Source organism: Balaenoptera musculus, chromosome 10 (assembly GCF_009873245.2).
Source record: "Balaenoptera musculus isolate JJ_BM4_2016_0621 chromosome 10, mBalMus1.pri.v3, whole genome shotgun sequence".
NCBI classification, from domain to species: Eukaryota; Metazoa; Chordata; class Mammalia; order Artiodactyla; family Balaenopteridae; genus Balaenoptera; species Balaenoptera musculus.
This window is the reverse complement of record NC_045794.1, coordinates 58063986-58080973: the sequence shown is the minus strand read 5'-3', so window position 1 is coordinate 58080973 and position 16988 is coordinate 58063986. Positions and strand designations below refer to the sequence as shown.

At 39.3% G+C, this 16988-nt stretch overlaps 1 protein-coding gene across 4 annotated transcripts in view; it reads right to left on the bottom strand.

Moving 5' to 3' along the window:
- Window positions 1-16988, bottom strand: part of LGR5 (leucine rich repeat containing G protein-coupled receptor 5) — a 119237-nt gene that overhangs the window by 52861 nt on the left and 49388 nt on the right. For all 4 annotated transcript variants that reach the window (XM_036867092.1, XM_036867091.1, XM_036867090.1 and 1 more), the window contains exon 2: window positions 10286-10357. In XM_036867092.1, the coding sequence (XP_036722987.1) occupies window positions 10286-10357 (72 nt within the window). The remainder of the gene's footprint in view (window positions 1-10285; window positions 10358-16988) is intronic.

Sequence of the window (16988 nt, the reverse complement as noted above, 5' to 3'; positions counted from 1 at the left end):
GTTCCCACTTGAAGAAAAATTCTCCTAAAATAAATTTAGCATAAACCATATTAATATTGTAATTAGTGACTTTCAAAAGACAAAGTGATGAGAGCAAATATACTAGTCCATTCAGATTGACTATTCATAATTCAATTCAATTGACTAAAGCTTGGCTCTGGGTTCCTGCATACAGGAGCCAAGAGTCTGGGTCACTGAAGAGTTAGACACAGATAGGATGAAACTCATAGTCTGATGTAATCTCTTAACCTTGCCTCCACTGGCAGTAATGCATCATCACTGTAACTGACTAAGTTCACCATGGTAGGTTTTCTTTCATAAGATGTCTGTGCTAGTTGGAAGGGCCCAGATACTTAGCGTTTAACCCTGTGACATTCATCTTTGGTAAGGTTTGCTGAAGCCTATTCAGCAGGCTTGAATACAAGGATTATGACAATCCACAGATCTTCTCAGTGTAGAAAAAAGTGTCTTTCTTAATATGCAAGAAATTGCGATTTTAAAACACCCTTTCTCCCCCAATAAGTCAAGCATATCTAATTGGTCAAATCCAGCCCCAAATCATTCCTTCTTAAACTGTGTATTTATGAACTGTCCATTTTGTTTTCGTTATTACATAAGATCAAAAAGATCAGATTTCAATGTTTAAGGGCTAAGACCACTGGCCTGAATAAGTGAACTCTTCATGTCAACAGGGAGATCCTTTAGTGGTTATACGGCCCTATGGTTTCTTCAACCACAGACTAATGAAGTTCAATTTTCAACTCCTTTGTGAAGTACTCCTAATTACCTCAGTCCACAGTCAACTTTCCTCTAGGTTATATTCTGTACAATGCTGTCTATAAAGGTTCATTTTCTACCATTTTATATGTAGTCTACTTGATTTGATTATAGGCTCCTAAGGTCAAGAATCTTATTGCCTGCCTAGAGCAGGGAGCTGAATTAATATGTACTGATGGATCATTTGATCTTGTTTCCAAAGACAGTTGGCCATAGTGCTAGAGTTGCTTCAGGTCTGGCTTAACTATTGCAAGATCGCTGGCTAGCCATTACATAAACAGGTCAGAAACAGCTGAAGAATATTTCTTCTTCATTATGCATCAAATTTAAACTCAGCAATTTATTTGAGCACTTTCAATATGCCATGTACAGTCCTTTGGGTCACAAAAATAGTATGTACTTTTTGTAAAAACAACTTACAAGTTCTAGGCACAATGTGAAGTACTTTATATACATTGTGTTATCTAGTTATTTTAAAAATCACATTAAACAAGTGACATGATTATTCATTCCCCTTCTACAAGGAAACTGGGCCTATTTGCTCATGCTTACGTAGAAAAGTTTACACAAGAGAATTTGGTTCAACCATAGCATTTGGGCTCCAGTATTTGAGGTTTTAAACATAACTTTGGTCAAAAGTAGGTTGGTTTGGAGCTTGGGTTGATCAGGAGCAACCAATCTGAAACAGGAAAAACCCAAGGACGCAAATGTCTGCATCACTTGAGGTACTGGCCATAAGAAAACTGTTGCTCACTGCCTCTTTTTTTTTTTTTTCAAATATTATTTTACAATCTACTTTTTATTTTTAAATTTTTATTTATTTATTTATTTTTATTTTTGGCTGCATTGGGTCTTTGTTGCTGCACGTGGGCTTTCTCTAGTTGCGGCGAGCGGGGGCTACTCTTCGTTGCGGTGTGCAGGCTCTAGGCGCGCAGGCTTCAGTAGTTGTGGCACGTGGGCTCAGTAGTGTGGCTTGCGGGCCCTAAAGCGCAGGCTCAGTAGTTGCGGTGCACGGGCTTAGTTGCTCCGCGGCATATGGGATCTTCCCGGACCAGGGCTTGAACCTGTGTCCCCTGCATTGGCAGGTGGATCCTTAACCACTGTGCCATCAGGGAAGCCCTGCTCACTGCCTCTTATTCAAAGTCCTCCCATTGCCTTCTGGATCCTGTACAATCTTTCTGCTCTCATGACTATGGCTGGTTGTTTCCCTCTCTTCTTTCTAGCCCCTCTTTTTTTTTTGGAGTATAGTCGATTTACAATATTGTGTTAGTTTCAGATGTACAGCAAAGTGATTCAGTTATACGTATACATGCATATATATCACATATACATTCTTTTCAGGTTCTTTTCCCTTATAGGTTATTACAAAATATTGGCTATAGTTCCCTGTGCTATACAGTAGGTCCTTATTGGTTATCTATTTTATATATAGTAGTGTGTATCTGTTAATCCCAAACTCCTAATTTATCCCTCTCCCCCCTTTCCCCTGTGGTAACCATGTTTGTTTTCTATGTCTGTGAGTCTATTTCTGTTTTGTATATAAGTTCGTTTGTATCATTTTTTTAAGGTTCCACATATAAGTGATACTATGTGATATTTGTCTTTCTCTGTGTTCACCCCTCTTTTAATGCTCATCCTCCAAACACAGATGTTCTTCAAGTTTCTGTCCTCACACCTGTCGTTTTTTCCTTTATCTAGTGGCACTCAAAGTTTAGTGTGCATTGCCATTGCCTTAGGAGTCATCAAAAATTCAGATCCCCAGGCAGGCCCCAACTCAGGTTTAGTGACTTAGAGTTTCTGGGGGAAACTACTCAGGAATCTGCATTTTAATAAGCAGCCCAGGTGATTTTAATATGGGTAGAGACCCATACTGGGAAACAGAGCCTCTACCCTCTCTCAAAGTCCTCATCTGCTCCAGCACCTTCCGCAATCACCTCTTTGTAAACAACTTTCCAATCATTATCTCTAGAACAGAATCATCACGCTCCAGACTCACATTCCAACTTCGTTAGTGACATTCCCATTTGGATGTCCTGCTGGCACCTTGCACTTAGTAAACCCAGAACCAGACATCTTCTTGCCTCCAAAATATCAGTTATTCCCCTTGAATTCCCTGTTTCTATTGACAGTGCCTCACCTGTCTCCTAGCACCTAATGTTATAACCTTACTCAGAGTCATCTTGCACCTTCAGACTTCCTTTCAGTCCCTAGATCCAGTCAACGATGAGTGCCTGACTCTCTTCCTCTGCTGTAAAGCTTCCATATATCCCAGTGGGTCTCAGCCCCCAGTAGAGCTTTAAAAGAATGATGTCTGGGTCTCCACTGAGACCCATTAAATCAGAATCTCTGGAAATAGGCCGTGGTAATTAGTAGTTTTAAAAATTTTCTGGGTGATTCTAATGCCTATGCAAGGTGGGAAACTCTGAAATAGTCCTCACGGTTTCATACTGATAAGATCAGCTAGAGACCTTCATGGTCTCCATCCCCGGAGACAATGATTCAATTGTTAATTATTGGGAGAATCAGGAGAGGTGATTAGTCAACAAATTTGAACAGGTATCCAGAGGAGACAGTAAGAACCTGAACTAGGTGGTGATGAAATAGAGTGAACAAATGGGAAAGACAATGCGGAATTATGAGCTTTAAGACTTGGAAACTGGCTGACACAGGAGGTGAGAAAGAATGACAGATGCAAAAGCAGTGACAGACACAGTGATCATAAGTTTGGATAATAAGAATGCTGATGGTGAGAAGCAAAGGCAGGAGAAAAATCATGTTGTGGAGGATGGTGTGTGTGTTCATGAATGAATCTGGTTCTGCACTTGCTGAGTTTTTAAGTATTGGTGGGGTAGGTGGAGGTATCACTTGGGTAGTGGAGGATTCTCAGTGTGGTCCCTAGATTTGCAGTATTGGTATCACCAGAGAATCTGTTATAAGTGCAAATTCTTGACATCCTCCCCTTCCACCTTCAACCTGCTGAAGAAACTCTGTGGCGGGGTCCAGCAATGTGCGGCTTCACAAGCACTGTAGGCGATTCTGATGTCACTAAAATTCGAGAACAACTGGCCTGGAGTAGCAGCCCTTAAACTTCATCATGCATCAGAATCACCAGGAGAGCTTGTTAAAGGAGTGTCCTGAGCTCAGAGTTTCTGACTCATTAGGTTGGGGTGGGGCACATGGGTTGGGGTTTGCATTTCTCACAAGCTCATGTGTGGTGCCAGTGCTGCTGGTTCAGGGACCACACTTTGAGAACCACTGGTCTAGCAGTCAAAGACAAAAGAGATCTCAACTAGAAATATGGATTTGGGGGTCATCTACACAACAGAGGTAGTTCAAATCTTGACTTTCTTTCCCAGACAACGGTAGTTGTCTCCTAATGAGTTTGTAGCCTCCTAACAGGTCTCTCTGCTTCCGTAATACCCCAATCTATTTTGCATACAAAAATCAGAGAAATCTTTATAAATCATAAGCCCTATTTATTGCACTAGCTGCATACAATCCTCCACGGCTTCCCATTGCTCTTATTTGAATTCTATACATAGCCTGATGGTTCCTGCATGATCTGACCTCTGCCTTTCTCTGCAGCCCCATCCCCTGTCACCTCCCCTCCCTCTCACTCTGCTCTGGCCACCCTGATCTTCTTTCAGATCCACAAACATATCACTTTCTTTCCTACCTAAGGGCCTCTGCTCACACTATTCCCCTACCAGATACACTCTACCCTAGCTCTGCAGACCCCCAACTGCCCCTCATCCTCCTGATCTCAGTTCAGATGTCAGCTTCTTTGAGACACTTTCCCTCCTTGTCATCCCTTGTTATTTATTCTCTCCTTAACCATGTTTGTGTTCTTTATCACCCTTGTCATAATCAGCAAATATCATCCGTGTTTGTTTCCTTGCTTATCATCTGTCTCCCCCTCTAGATTGTAAGTTCCCCTGGAGTGGGGACTTGTTGACTGAATGAATGAAACGTAGCAAGTCATTTTCATTCTTATGTCCCCACTGGCTAAATAAATACACGTTGAATGAATAACTGAAGAGAACTGAGAAAGGAGGCAATCTAGGGAATGTCTATATGTTACAGGAGTTAGGGGTAGAGGAGAAAAGAAGGCTAAGGAGAAAAAGAAGAGGAGGCAGAGAGGTAGGGCACTTTAAGAACAGTGCCCTAATCGCCATTACAATTGTATATATTATACATATATATATATATATATGTATAATATATACACACACATGCACACACAAACACATGCACATACACACACATATATACATACACACACATATATATATACACACACATATATGTAGATACACACACATATATATACATACACACATATATGTAGATACACATACATACACAAGGACAGATATCTAAATCTCTATATCCAGCTGTATGAATAGACATTTGGAAGGGAACATAAAATAACACTAGAGAAAAAAAAGTTTCAAAGAGGCAGCATTTTTTCTTTTCTTATATTTTAAATTACTTCTTTAAAGAATTTTAATACAGATTTTAATGGTAAAGAGGCAGCATTTATAATCAATTACCAGATCTCTGAAAAGGAGAGACAGAGCACTCTGACAAGGCCAAGGGCCAGGGAGATTATTTATGGGCAAGAAGGTGTTTTCATTTCACTAACGCAATCCAGTAGGTGAATTAGAGTTTACCAAAGTTCTTTCATCATCAATTCATTTGATCCTCAGACAAAAATCTCAAAAGACAGGCAGGACAGCTCTCACTATTTTTAGCAACATGATGAGGAAGTAGAAGTAACAAGCATAGACTGTACCTTCAGGAAGTTTGGTGGTATTTCTTATTACTAATTTCATCTGAAATAATAGATATCTACTATTTATATAGAGATTCTTTAAGGCCAACCATAATAGGAGCAAACAGTTCCAGGGAACAATAGTAACTTAAAAACAAACCTCGCTAGAGCATCTCAGGTTTCCTTCCTAAATCGAGTATTTGATTCCAATAGCATTAGAATCTGGGAAGATTTTAAGATAGTACTGGGAAACAAAGGCCTTTAACTTCAACTGTTTAAAATGGTAACAATTCATTTTTCCCTCTGGTTTAATCAAGCTACCAATCTAAGTTTAAAGGAACTTGTGCATGTCAGCATTAGGCACAATCTTTTAGTTCCTAATATCTGAACCACACTCTGATGGACCAAATGTAGGATTTATTATTTGTCCAAATAGCAAACATCAACATGAAGTCCTTAGCAGAACTGAAGAAACAGAACTGGGAGAGATACTGTTGGAGAGAAATGCAATTATTGCTCAGGATGTTCAAACTTGGTAAAAACTACCTGCACTGGTTGCCTATATCCGTTCAACCTCATGGCTGGAAACAGTTTTTCCTTCACAAATCCTGGATCCCTGGGATTACTCCAAAATCAAGCTCATGAAATAGGAAAGAAGGAAGTGAGAATCCTCTTGAAAGTGTTTTCATTTCGCTAACACAACTCAATATGTAAATTATAGTTTACCAAAGTTCTTTCATCATCATTTCATTTGATCCTCAGAATCTCAAAACAGGCACAGGCGGCTTTCACCATCATGCCCTGAGGCCCAGGGAGGTCAAGTGGATTATCAGCTAGTAAGTGGCAGAGCCAGGACAGGAGTCCTGGGCTTGCTTCTGCTTCTAGGTACTGTGTTCTCCTCTCTACACAGCACACAGCCTAACCACACTCAGATTTTTTTTTTTTTTTTTAAGAAAAAGGCTCTCTCTCTTCCTTGTGCTATCACGTTGCACCAGCAGAGCGCTTTGCCTGTGCATGCCTGGTCACCTTGCGGAGTCATAAAACATAAATAACAAATAACACACAAGACTTGAACGTACCAAGACATGTGACACAGGTAGTAAGTGTTCCAGAATGTCAGGAGGAAGAGAAGAAGACCATTAATCGTGATGGCTTTAATTCTTCTTAAATATTTGCTTCACATAGTCACTTTCTCCAGGGTTACAATATATTTAAAAAATACATTAGTGATACCTCTAGGGCTTTATTGATTCTTAGAGGATTGTGAAATACGGCACCAGTGATGGATGAGAGATGAATCATGACTGTCTACACAGCTTATGATATTGATGGTTTAAACTAGGGAGATGATAATTGGGCAATTAGAGCTAATGGGAAGAGTGGTAACTTGGCTTCATTAATAGTGTTTTTTAAAAATTGAGTTTTGTGGTGGGAATTTTATTAATATCATTGAGAATATCAGTAGCAGGTTCTGAATGAATGGATAAAGAATAAAGCATAGAGATGAGCTGAGTAAACTGAACAAAAGAATACTTTCAGAACAGTTTAACATTTTAACAGTTTGTCATAACAAAAGATACACACACACAACAACAGATACAATAACAGATGTAACACACACAATAACAGATATCTAAGTGTCTGTTTCTAGCTGTATGGATGGTCATCTATTAGTTCATTTATTTATTATTTGGTCATTTATTTATTATAATATCTTATGGAAAAACCCGGACGAACTTTTTGGCCAACCCAATAGAATACTATATAAAACATGCTGCTTAAGTATATTTATGCATATGTAAAAATAATAACTAAGGCTTTGTTCCTGTTGAGTAATATGAAATTGGTGAAATTCTGCACCTGAAAATTATGATGATACTTTTCTCAGAGCCAATATATGAGGGTAGGGAACGAATAACCTAAATATCCAATCTCTCCCTGCTGGGTAGACAGCTCTTTCTTGCTTTCTGTCTCGCTCTCTCTTTTTCATTCCCTCACATATTCCCAGACACAGACAGATGAACACACCTATCATTACAAAGCTCAGTTTAACAAGAGTTTAAAGTGTTCAGCTGTGCAAACCACTATACTAGGTACTATCGGAGAAAAGAAAAGCACAGATGAATGAAGTACAATTCCAAAGCCTCCTTCTGCTTTCTGAGTATGGCTTTGAAAGTGAATTTGAATCTTAGTTCTGACACTTATGTACTCCATTATCTTGGGTAAGTTCCTTGTTTTCTCTGTACTTTTTTTTTTTGATAATCTTGAAGTGAGAATAATAATAATATCTACTTTTATGGGGTTGTTAAGAGGATTCAGTGGGATAATGTGTGCAAAACATTTTGAACAGTGCCTGTCACAGAGTAAGCTATTACTGTTGTCATTATAATTATATTATTATTTCGAAGATCTTATACTCCAGAAAAGAATACAGACTTAAACATAGCTGAGTCTAATGGAAACAATCAGCACATAACAAAGGCATGATCAAAATGCTCTGCTAAATGGGTGTGTGTGTTTAAACCCACAACATCCTAAATTTAGCCTTGGGAAGAAAGGAATAGACCAAGCAGAGTTGATCATTTTTCCAGGTTCTATAAATATTATCCCCTTTTGCCACTAAATGAATAATGATGCCTTCAAAACATCAGTTAGATGCAGCACAGAATTATATATGGGAAAGTGGTCTTGCTTTTAAATTCAGCAAGTTGGCCAGCTCAGCAGAGGGAATTTCAGAACAGAAGGAGAAAATGGAACGAATAGTCTTTAAAGGGTCCCATCTACTTCTGAAATTCTATGATTCCATGGTCAAGATACTTGATGGAGTTTCCAGAGGCATAAAAATAAGGTAATTTGTAAAAATAGGCTTTTCAAATGGTAGTTCCCTCCCCTTCTTTCCTCTGTTTTTTCTCTCGATTATCTTTTGAAGAACTGGTCTTGGATGAAAATTAACATTCACCTCATGAAGAAAGAGGAGTTATTCTGAATGAATTGGGTCACCAAGGGAGGAACTCTATTAAACAAAATCCTTGGGGAAGTGAATTATTTATTGATTTGGTTTGTGGTCTAAAGCTGAGGTGTATGTTGAAGAAGAATGGAAGCCTTTTGCCATTGCATATTATAAGGAAATTAAAGAGAAAAGCACTGGGAATGCATATTTTAGAAATATGGGGGTAAACAGGACTAAGTATTGTATACTAATTATGGTGAGAGAGGACAGATGAGAAGAATGTAAACAAGAAAAAAATGCTGATGTTTGAAATTTACTAAAAATAATCTAAACATATTGGCTAATGTCAACTAAATCTGTTACTTTTTTCTAAGGTGGTGAACAAGGATAAGAAGCTCCTTTTACATGTTTTGCTTTCTCATTAGTTCATTCATTCATTCATCAAAAATGTATTGATTATTCATTACATACCAGCCAAGACTAGGACAGACATGGTCCCAGTCCTGATGAGGGTTAATTTTTTAGCAACAGAAATGGCCAGAGAGGAAAGAGAAGAGGAAAAAGAGGAGCCTGGACAACCCAAAGTGAAAATCCATTTTTTGAATAATAAAAACTTGCTGTATAATCTAGTAATCTAAGCTTTTTTACCATACTCCTCGATAACAATCTGGGCATGTTCAGCTGATTTCAGTAGTAAAATAATAACATTTGTGAGAAAGCTAACGCCATCAAAAATAAATATAGATCCAACTCTACAGGGGAGAAATTTGAGAATATTATCCTCTTGAAAAAAAATGATCAATGTAGTGTAATTTGGTTGTGATGGATGGTTCTTTTCACCTCCCAAGGTGGATCGTGCAGTGCATCAACAATTTAAATTACTCCCCAGATTGGACCCTGACTCTAGGAATTATAAAGGGGTACTTTCAAAAGAGGTCATTGTCTAAACAATTCCTTTAATCAACAGTCAGAGGATTGATTTAGCTGATGGTGCCAAACCTTCTTCATGACGACTATGACGACAGTGCATCCCTCCCCTAAGTCCCCGTCCCTCAAAAGAGTTAAGAGGATCAAATGAATTTTTAAATGCAGATTTTGGTTTATAGAGTTCTTTTTCATCTTCTGGAAAGTGATTACCAGACTTAATCAGGATTCCTCTGTGTATCATTAGCTAATTTTAGCTTCCTCCTTTTTAAAAAAATTGAATTTAATTTTTTTACAGTGAGTTTGGGAGAGACCAGTTTTAAGTCCTCTGTGGATTTCATGGTTTTCGGTTCAAGCCTTCAGGGAAGCTCAATTTAAAAGCAGGAAAACAGTAATTAAAAGTGATTAAGACAAGAGGTTTTGGTGCTATGAAATGAGGACTCAATTCTCCCTGTCATAAGCCAAACCAAGAGGCAATTTTTGGGTTTGATTATGGCTTTACTTGCAATTTTAATAAACATGAACCAGTATTCAAACTTCTAATATCCTGCTGCTTGACTATTTCCAAAGAGCTATCCAGCTCTTTTAAACAGCTTTTGTTTTAAACTTGTAATTTGTTTGGCTCAGCCTCACCTTAGAAAGTTGTAGCTTCATGGTAAACCCTTTTATAAGTTGATTTCCAGAATCCTAAGCGATTCTTGCTTTTCCCCTCCCAGCTAAGTGTTTCCTCATGTGCCCAAATCGTTGGTGCTGACAGCTTTCCTGCCTTGTTTTATCTTGTTCCCACAGTAAGGACGAGAGACAAATACAAGAACGTGTCCAGCGTTGACTGGATGCGGCACGACTCCGCTGATACTTACAGCTCCTCCAGGAAGCGGAGACCGTGCAGAGGATTCGGGGGAAGCTGACTGATGTTGTTCATACTCAGGTCTCTGGAGAGGAAGAGAGGCAGTGTGTGAGGAGCGGCGTCTGCCACCACAAGGCAGTCCAGCTGTTCAGTTCACACATTTGCAAGCAATACAGCCAAAGGAACTCGTTCTGTTGCTTGACAAATGAATCGCTCTTTTGCACGTTAAATATATTCCTTTCCTCCCATGCCCCCCCCCCCTCAACATCATGGGCTCTCAATCAAATCAGAGACCCTAGGAGGAGCTGATATGGAATTCAAAATGATTTAGACCATTCATGGGCACGGTTGTAATTCTTCATGTTTAAAATGACCAGAGTAGACCAGCAAAGGGAACAGACGTAACTCAACCACCCTAGACATAACTCAACGTCAGGTCCTGCTTTAAATTTTGTGGCAAAGAGAAATGTCTTCACCATGCAACTCTGGAAGTCCTGTTTCTCTGGGACTATAAGCACCTTGTAAAAACAAATGTTTTGATTCAAAGAAACTTAAAAAAACAAAACAAAACAAGACAAAAAGCCTATCCCTCCTTCGAACATGGTCCTTTTGCAGGTTCTCGGATTGCATTAAATAAGTGAAATGAACCATAAAACAAGGGTGTAATGCGATCCTGCTCTGTAGCACACTTCCTGCTGGGCCTGCACAGTAGTTCCTGGCACAGGAAACAACAAGCCACTTTGGGCAGAACTCAATCAATTTTTGTTTTAAGTGAAACTCCATGTAATTAGATTTTATTGTTTTTACTTTTCTATTTCTTTACTGTCTCCCACATAATCCTATAGCATCACTGGTATATGCTGTCTGTATCTCAGAGGCCAAAAGACCAACTGATAGGCAGCGTCTACTCAAGACCAACTAAGACCACATAACAGTCAGCTGAAGGTTGACTTAAAAAATGACGTGCTCAAACGGGAAGACTCAGAACTAGTGCCATTATAATCTCAGAGCAGGTCTACATACTTAAAATTTATCTTGAGATAAGATAAGGAGCTTATTTTTATTTATTATTTTTAAAAAATGATTCAGTTGACATATAACATGGTATTAGTTTTAGGTGTACAACATAATGATACATGTATATATTGTGAAATGATTACCACAGTAAGTTTAGTTGACATTCATCACCACAGAGTTACAACATTTGTTTTCTTGTGATGAGAATTTTTAAGATTTACTCTCTTTAGCAACTTTCAAATATACAACACTGTATTATAACTGCAGTCACTATGCTGTACATTACATCCCCAGGACTTATTTCTCGCATAACTGGAAATTTGTGTCTTTTGACCACCTATGCCAATTTCACCCAGGAGCTTTTATTTTATTTTTTTTAACAGCTTTATTGGAGTATAATTGCTTTACAATGGTGTGTTAGCTTATGCTGTATAACAAAGTGAATCAGCTATACGTATACATATATCCCCATATCCCCTCCCTCTTGCGTCTCCCTATCCCACCCCCCCATCCCACCCCTCTAGGTGGTCACAAATCACTGAGCTGATCTCCCTGTGCTATGCGGCTGCTTCCCACTAGCTATCTATTTTACATTTGGTAATGTATATATGTCAATGCTACTCTCACTTCGTCCCAGCTTACCCTTCCCCCTCCCCGTGCCCTCAAGTCCATTCTCTACGTCTGCGTCTTTATTCTTGTCCTGCCCCTAGGTTCATCAGTACCATTTTCTTTCTTCCTTTTTTTCTTTTAGATTCCATATATATGTGTTAGCATACAGTATTTGTTTTTCTCTTTCTGACTTACATCACTCTGTATGACAGACTCTAGGTCCATCCACCTCACTACAAATACCTCCATTTCATTTCTTTTTATGGCTGAGTAATATTCCATTGTATATATGTGCCACATCTTCTTTATCCATTCATCTGTCGATGGACACTTAGGTTGCTTCCATGTCCTGGCTCTTGTAAATAGAACTGCAATGAACATTGTGGTACATGACTCTTTTTGAATTATGGTTTTCTCAGTGTATATGCCAAGTAGTGTCACCCAGGAGCTTTTAAAAAAAATCCGGATTATTCTTGTTATTGAAGTGGCCACAACCATTGCACCTAACCAGCAGATTTCAGTACTGATAGCTTGATACCTTTATCAAATATTAACTTTTAATCAGTGGTGCCAAGAACTAAGGGATCATTCACTCTGTGCCTTTAAAAAGTCACGAGCATGTACAGGGAAGATAAAATATTTTGCTAAATGTTTTAGAGTATGGCAAACCCCCCAGAGTTATTAATTTTAATATTTATTAATTTTAATTATTAATTTAAATATCATTGTTGGTAGACAATGATGTAGCTGAGTAAAATGCTATATTCTCAAGCTAAAACTAAACAATGCTAAAAATATAGACTGAAAAAATTTGTATTGTCCATATATTCAAAATCTGATTTTTTTTTTCCCGGCACTGTTTAGATAAGAGAGCCAGATAATTGATTCGCAATTTTAGTTCCCTGTGCAGATATTTCTCTGAAGTAGCAAGGTTGTTTAGTTCACTGGACAGGCATATATTAAACTACACAATACAGTCTCTGGATTCCTTACAGTGACTATATAATCTCTGCAAAGACTTGATATTTCTAAGGCATATTCACTTACTTTTAACTGATATCCCACTTATTTCCTAAAAGGACCGGGTGGTTTGCTTCTGGAGCATGTTTATTAGTAACTTAGATCAAACCAGTCTCAAGACAGCTGGTGTGGATAGCACTGACATTCCTCTCCTCTCGTATTTCCCTGTGTGATATGCAGATCAGTCTGGGACAAACACCGATCTTGTCTATTGCAGAAAGCTCTAAATAGAACAAGGAAATTTATGTTTAAGGAGATTCATAAGCACTCCACATTATTTTACTATTTATTACCCTATTTCAGAAGTGAAGCTTACATCAGCATTCACTCTCAGGTTTCCCCCTGGAGCATTTTTATGCTGGAGCAGCAGAAAGAGTGCAGGCATTGTTAGTGTACAGTGTCTTGGGTTTGAATCCTGGCCTCCCCAGGTACTAGCTGCATGATCTTGGGAAAATGAACTTCCCTGTTCAGGCTTCCTCATATTTAAACAAGGGTGTTCCTACATTAATAGTTTCATACCCTATGATAGCTGTTTCCAGTCAGGAGGGAGAGACTTAATTTGCTTCTTGAAAAGGAGAGTACCTCCCTTTCCCAACAGGAAATTAATCACTTCTCCCTGTTACCTGACATTGTGGTTCCTCCCAGAAAATGAGCTCGTACATTCGGCCCTCCAAAACCGTGGGTTTCGCATCCCAGATTCAGAAAGCTGACTGTATTCATTGAACTACACCATTTTATATAAGGGACTTGAGCATCCTCAGCCTTTGGTATCCACGGGGGCTCCTGGGACCAATCCCCCAGTCACACCGAGGGACGGCTGTATTGCTAAACCGACCCTTTACGACTTGTTTTCTAATATAGACTGTTTACTTTCTTTTTCTTTTTTTTTTTAATTGAAGTATTGTTAATTTACAGTGTTGTGAAGGCGGTTTTCTTTTAAAGAGCTGCTAACAATGCAAATAAACCTATGGCGCAAAATAACTTAATAATAACAATCTAAAGTAAAATGAAATAGACTTTTAAAACATGAATCCGAAGTGGGTAAGGTAAAAATTAGTCGCATTCACCTTTCCTCTTCTGTGTGCACCTTTTGCATTGACGTTCAAATGTAAAACGGGTCTAGCTCAGTGCTTCCCAAGCTGTCCATGGTAAAAGACCAATGAAAACAAAGTTCTACTTTGCCGTGGACTTATATTTTTATAAAATTAATTAATAGAAAAGTGAAATAACACAACGATATACAAAATACAAGCCTCAATATTTTGTTACGTGACTTGACAGATTATTCAATTTCTGTGAAAGTTTCTAAACCTTTACTCTCAAATCCTTTACTCTCAAATCCTTATCTGTTGTGGATTAGTAAAAAATAACCCTGGCCTGGGAGGGGTCCTCAGACCATGCCTTTTGCTGAGCAATGCTGTTCTTGCCTTCTTGTCAAGAAGGGCAAGACTTAAAATTACTTTTAGCCAGTTCAACTTTGAGTAAAACATGATAGAATGAGAATGCTTGGCTGCTAGAGAGGACTGGCCCTCAGCAGGGCGAGGACGCCCACTTAAGAAGGAAGAAAATGAGGTTCACGGAGGTGAGAGGTCTCCAAGTCACAGTGCAGAATTCAGCAGGAAAGCCCCTGGGCTGGAGCCTAGAACCCTACTTGCCCTAGGTTTTTGGCTTTTCCTTTTTTCCAACAAATTTTCCACTCTGTACAAAAACATCCTCATTCTCACTCTTAAATTATTTTTTAAACTTTTCCATTTTTTCTTCTATAGTATTTGGTCTTTCTGACCCCTGGAACACATACAACCTTAGCAGAATGAAGGGATCTTAAAATAGTTTCCAAATCTGTGCATTACTTACTTTTTAAACTATCATTTAAAAAAAGTCCCTATTTTGCACCACATTTGGCCCATGGTTCAGTTTCCTAAAATCAGTGAAGCAATGTAATGCATTTCTTTAATTTTTTTCATCTTTTGCCAAGATGTTGAAAGTAATTTTGAAGAACTGGTCACTAGGTAAAAGGATTTCATCAGAAATGGAGGATTCATTGTGACAAGATGGTCAAATATGTTAAACCATTCTTCCCTGTCTCTGACCCAGCTCTTGTCTACACTGTGTTAATGACCACATCTAGAAATCTGGAATAGGATTTGCAAAGTTCCATGGGAGCAGCTGACTATCTATTGGAATCATTGCAGGAGCTTTAAAAAATATAGATGCCTGGGTCCCATCCCCAGAGTTTCTGAGTCAGTTGGTCCAGTATAGGCATTGGGATTTTAAAAAACTTCTCAGGTTATTTGGATGTTCAGCCAAGGCTGTGAACAGTGCTTAGGAATAACTCTTTCTAAATTTCTAGATGGGTGCTCTGAGTTCTACAACTCACTCAAAATTTAGGAAGCTAACTAAAGATACTGTTTCCTCTGGGTAGAGAGTTCCACCCAAGCAGATAGTATCATTCTCTTGAAAGTGTCTTTGTTGCTTGCAACTCTCTTATTTTTTTTCTTCATATGACAAAATATTAATTGAGCATTAATTGTGGTCAGGTCTAGGAACACAGTGGAGAAGAAATCTGAGTCATCTTCAACTTTTCCCTTTCCTGCTGTCCCTATGTCCCTAAGGCACCCAGTGTTAATTCTGCTACAAAGCTTCCTTCTTGGCTGCTACTTTTGGTCAGGTCCCTGCTCTGTTGATAACTGTTCTACTCTCCTGTTTACTGTGCCTCCTCATTCTAGGTCATCTTCTACACCATGGCCAGAGAGGTCACCCTGAAAAGTCCATCCGATCATGTCACTCCACTCAGAGACATTGCTAGCCAATAAGAAAGGCATCCCCTCGGATGACTTGGAGAAGCGCTTCCCTTCTGGGAGGGGAGGGTGGTAAATTAAAGAAAAGGTCATTTGCCTTCTGCAGAAGCAGCCAGGGAGCAGAGTGAGTGGGTTGGCAAAGAGAGCTTGGCTTGGAGTTCAGCCCCCCATGGCGCGCTCCGGTGCCAGGCACAGCCTGCACAACCATACCCAGCTTGGACTCCCCTGTCTGAGAACTTGGGCGGACTTCAGGCCTCTTAGAGGAACCAATGTCCCTACCTTCGTAGGCTCTTCACAACCTGGCCTAAAGCATGTTTCCACCTTGATCTTACGCCACCTTCCTCTCTGCAACATGTGTTCCAGTTACACTGAAATTCTTTCTGTTCCTCTTTGCATCTGTCTTTACCCATGTGATTCTCTTTCCCTAGAATGCATTATCCTCTCTATTTCCAAATGACTACTCTGGTGCTTAACAGACCCCCGTGTTTCAGACACAAACTCTTCTCTTTCCAGCTTAGTTGTTCTCTATCTCCACCTCTAGTCCTTGGATATTTCCAGGATCAAAGCCTTGTCTTAGCCTAAGATCATACAATGATCTCCTGGATCACTATCTCACCATCACCCTGAACTGTCTTTTGTTTCCCTCTACTGGCAAAACCCCAGCTCTGGGAGAAAACCGTAATTCGTCTTCTCTTTTACTATCTCAGTGGACTGAGTGCCACTAGAAAAGAAAAACTCACAAATGTGCAGATTAGTTACTATAAATTCATGGTCTTTGTGGGCTCTCTACACTGCTGCACAGTCCTGTTATTTGTTATGGCTCAGTTTACTCCTGCAGGGACTGCTGCCAACCTTCACCGCTTGCCTCAGACCTCTCAATGGACAGCCACTCCCATCATGGGCACCTTCCCTCTGACTTCGTGGGAATAACTGGGATTCTTTAGATCAAACACGAATAGGCCAAATTTTTGTTCTCTTTTGTCCCTTGCTTGAGATAACCACAGTTTTCTCTTGCTCGTGGGTCCCATCTCCCCACCCCCAGGATGCTACAGCACATGATTTCATGAACAATTCCTTCTATTTCCTGCATTTTCTATTTCTTTCTCTTCCCTTTCAATGTATAAATGTAGTCAAGTCTTTTCCAAGAGTAAAACAAACAAAAGACCAGATCTTTCGATCTCATGTCTTCCTCTACCTGCTACCTAATCTTTCTCATTCCCTTTGGGGTTGTTTCTAGTCTCCAGTTGTAGTCTCCACCTCCTATTCCCTTCT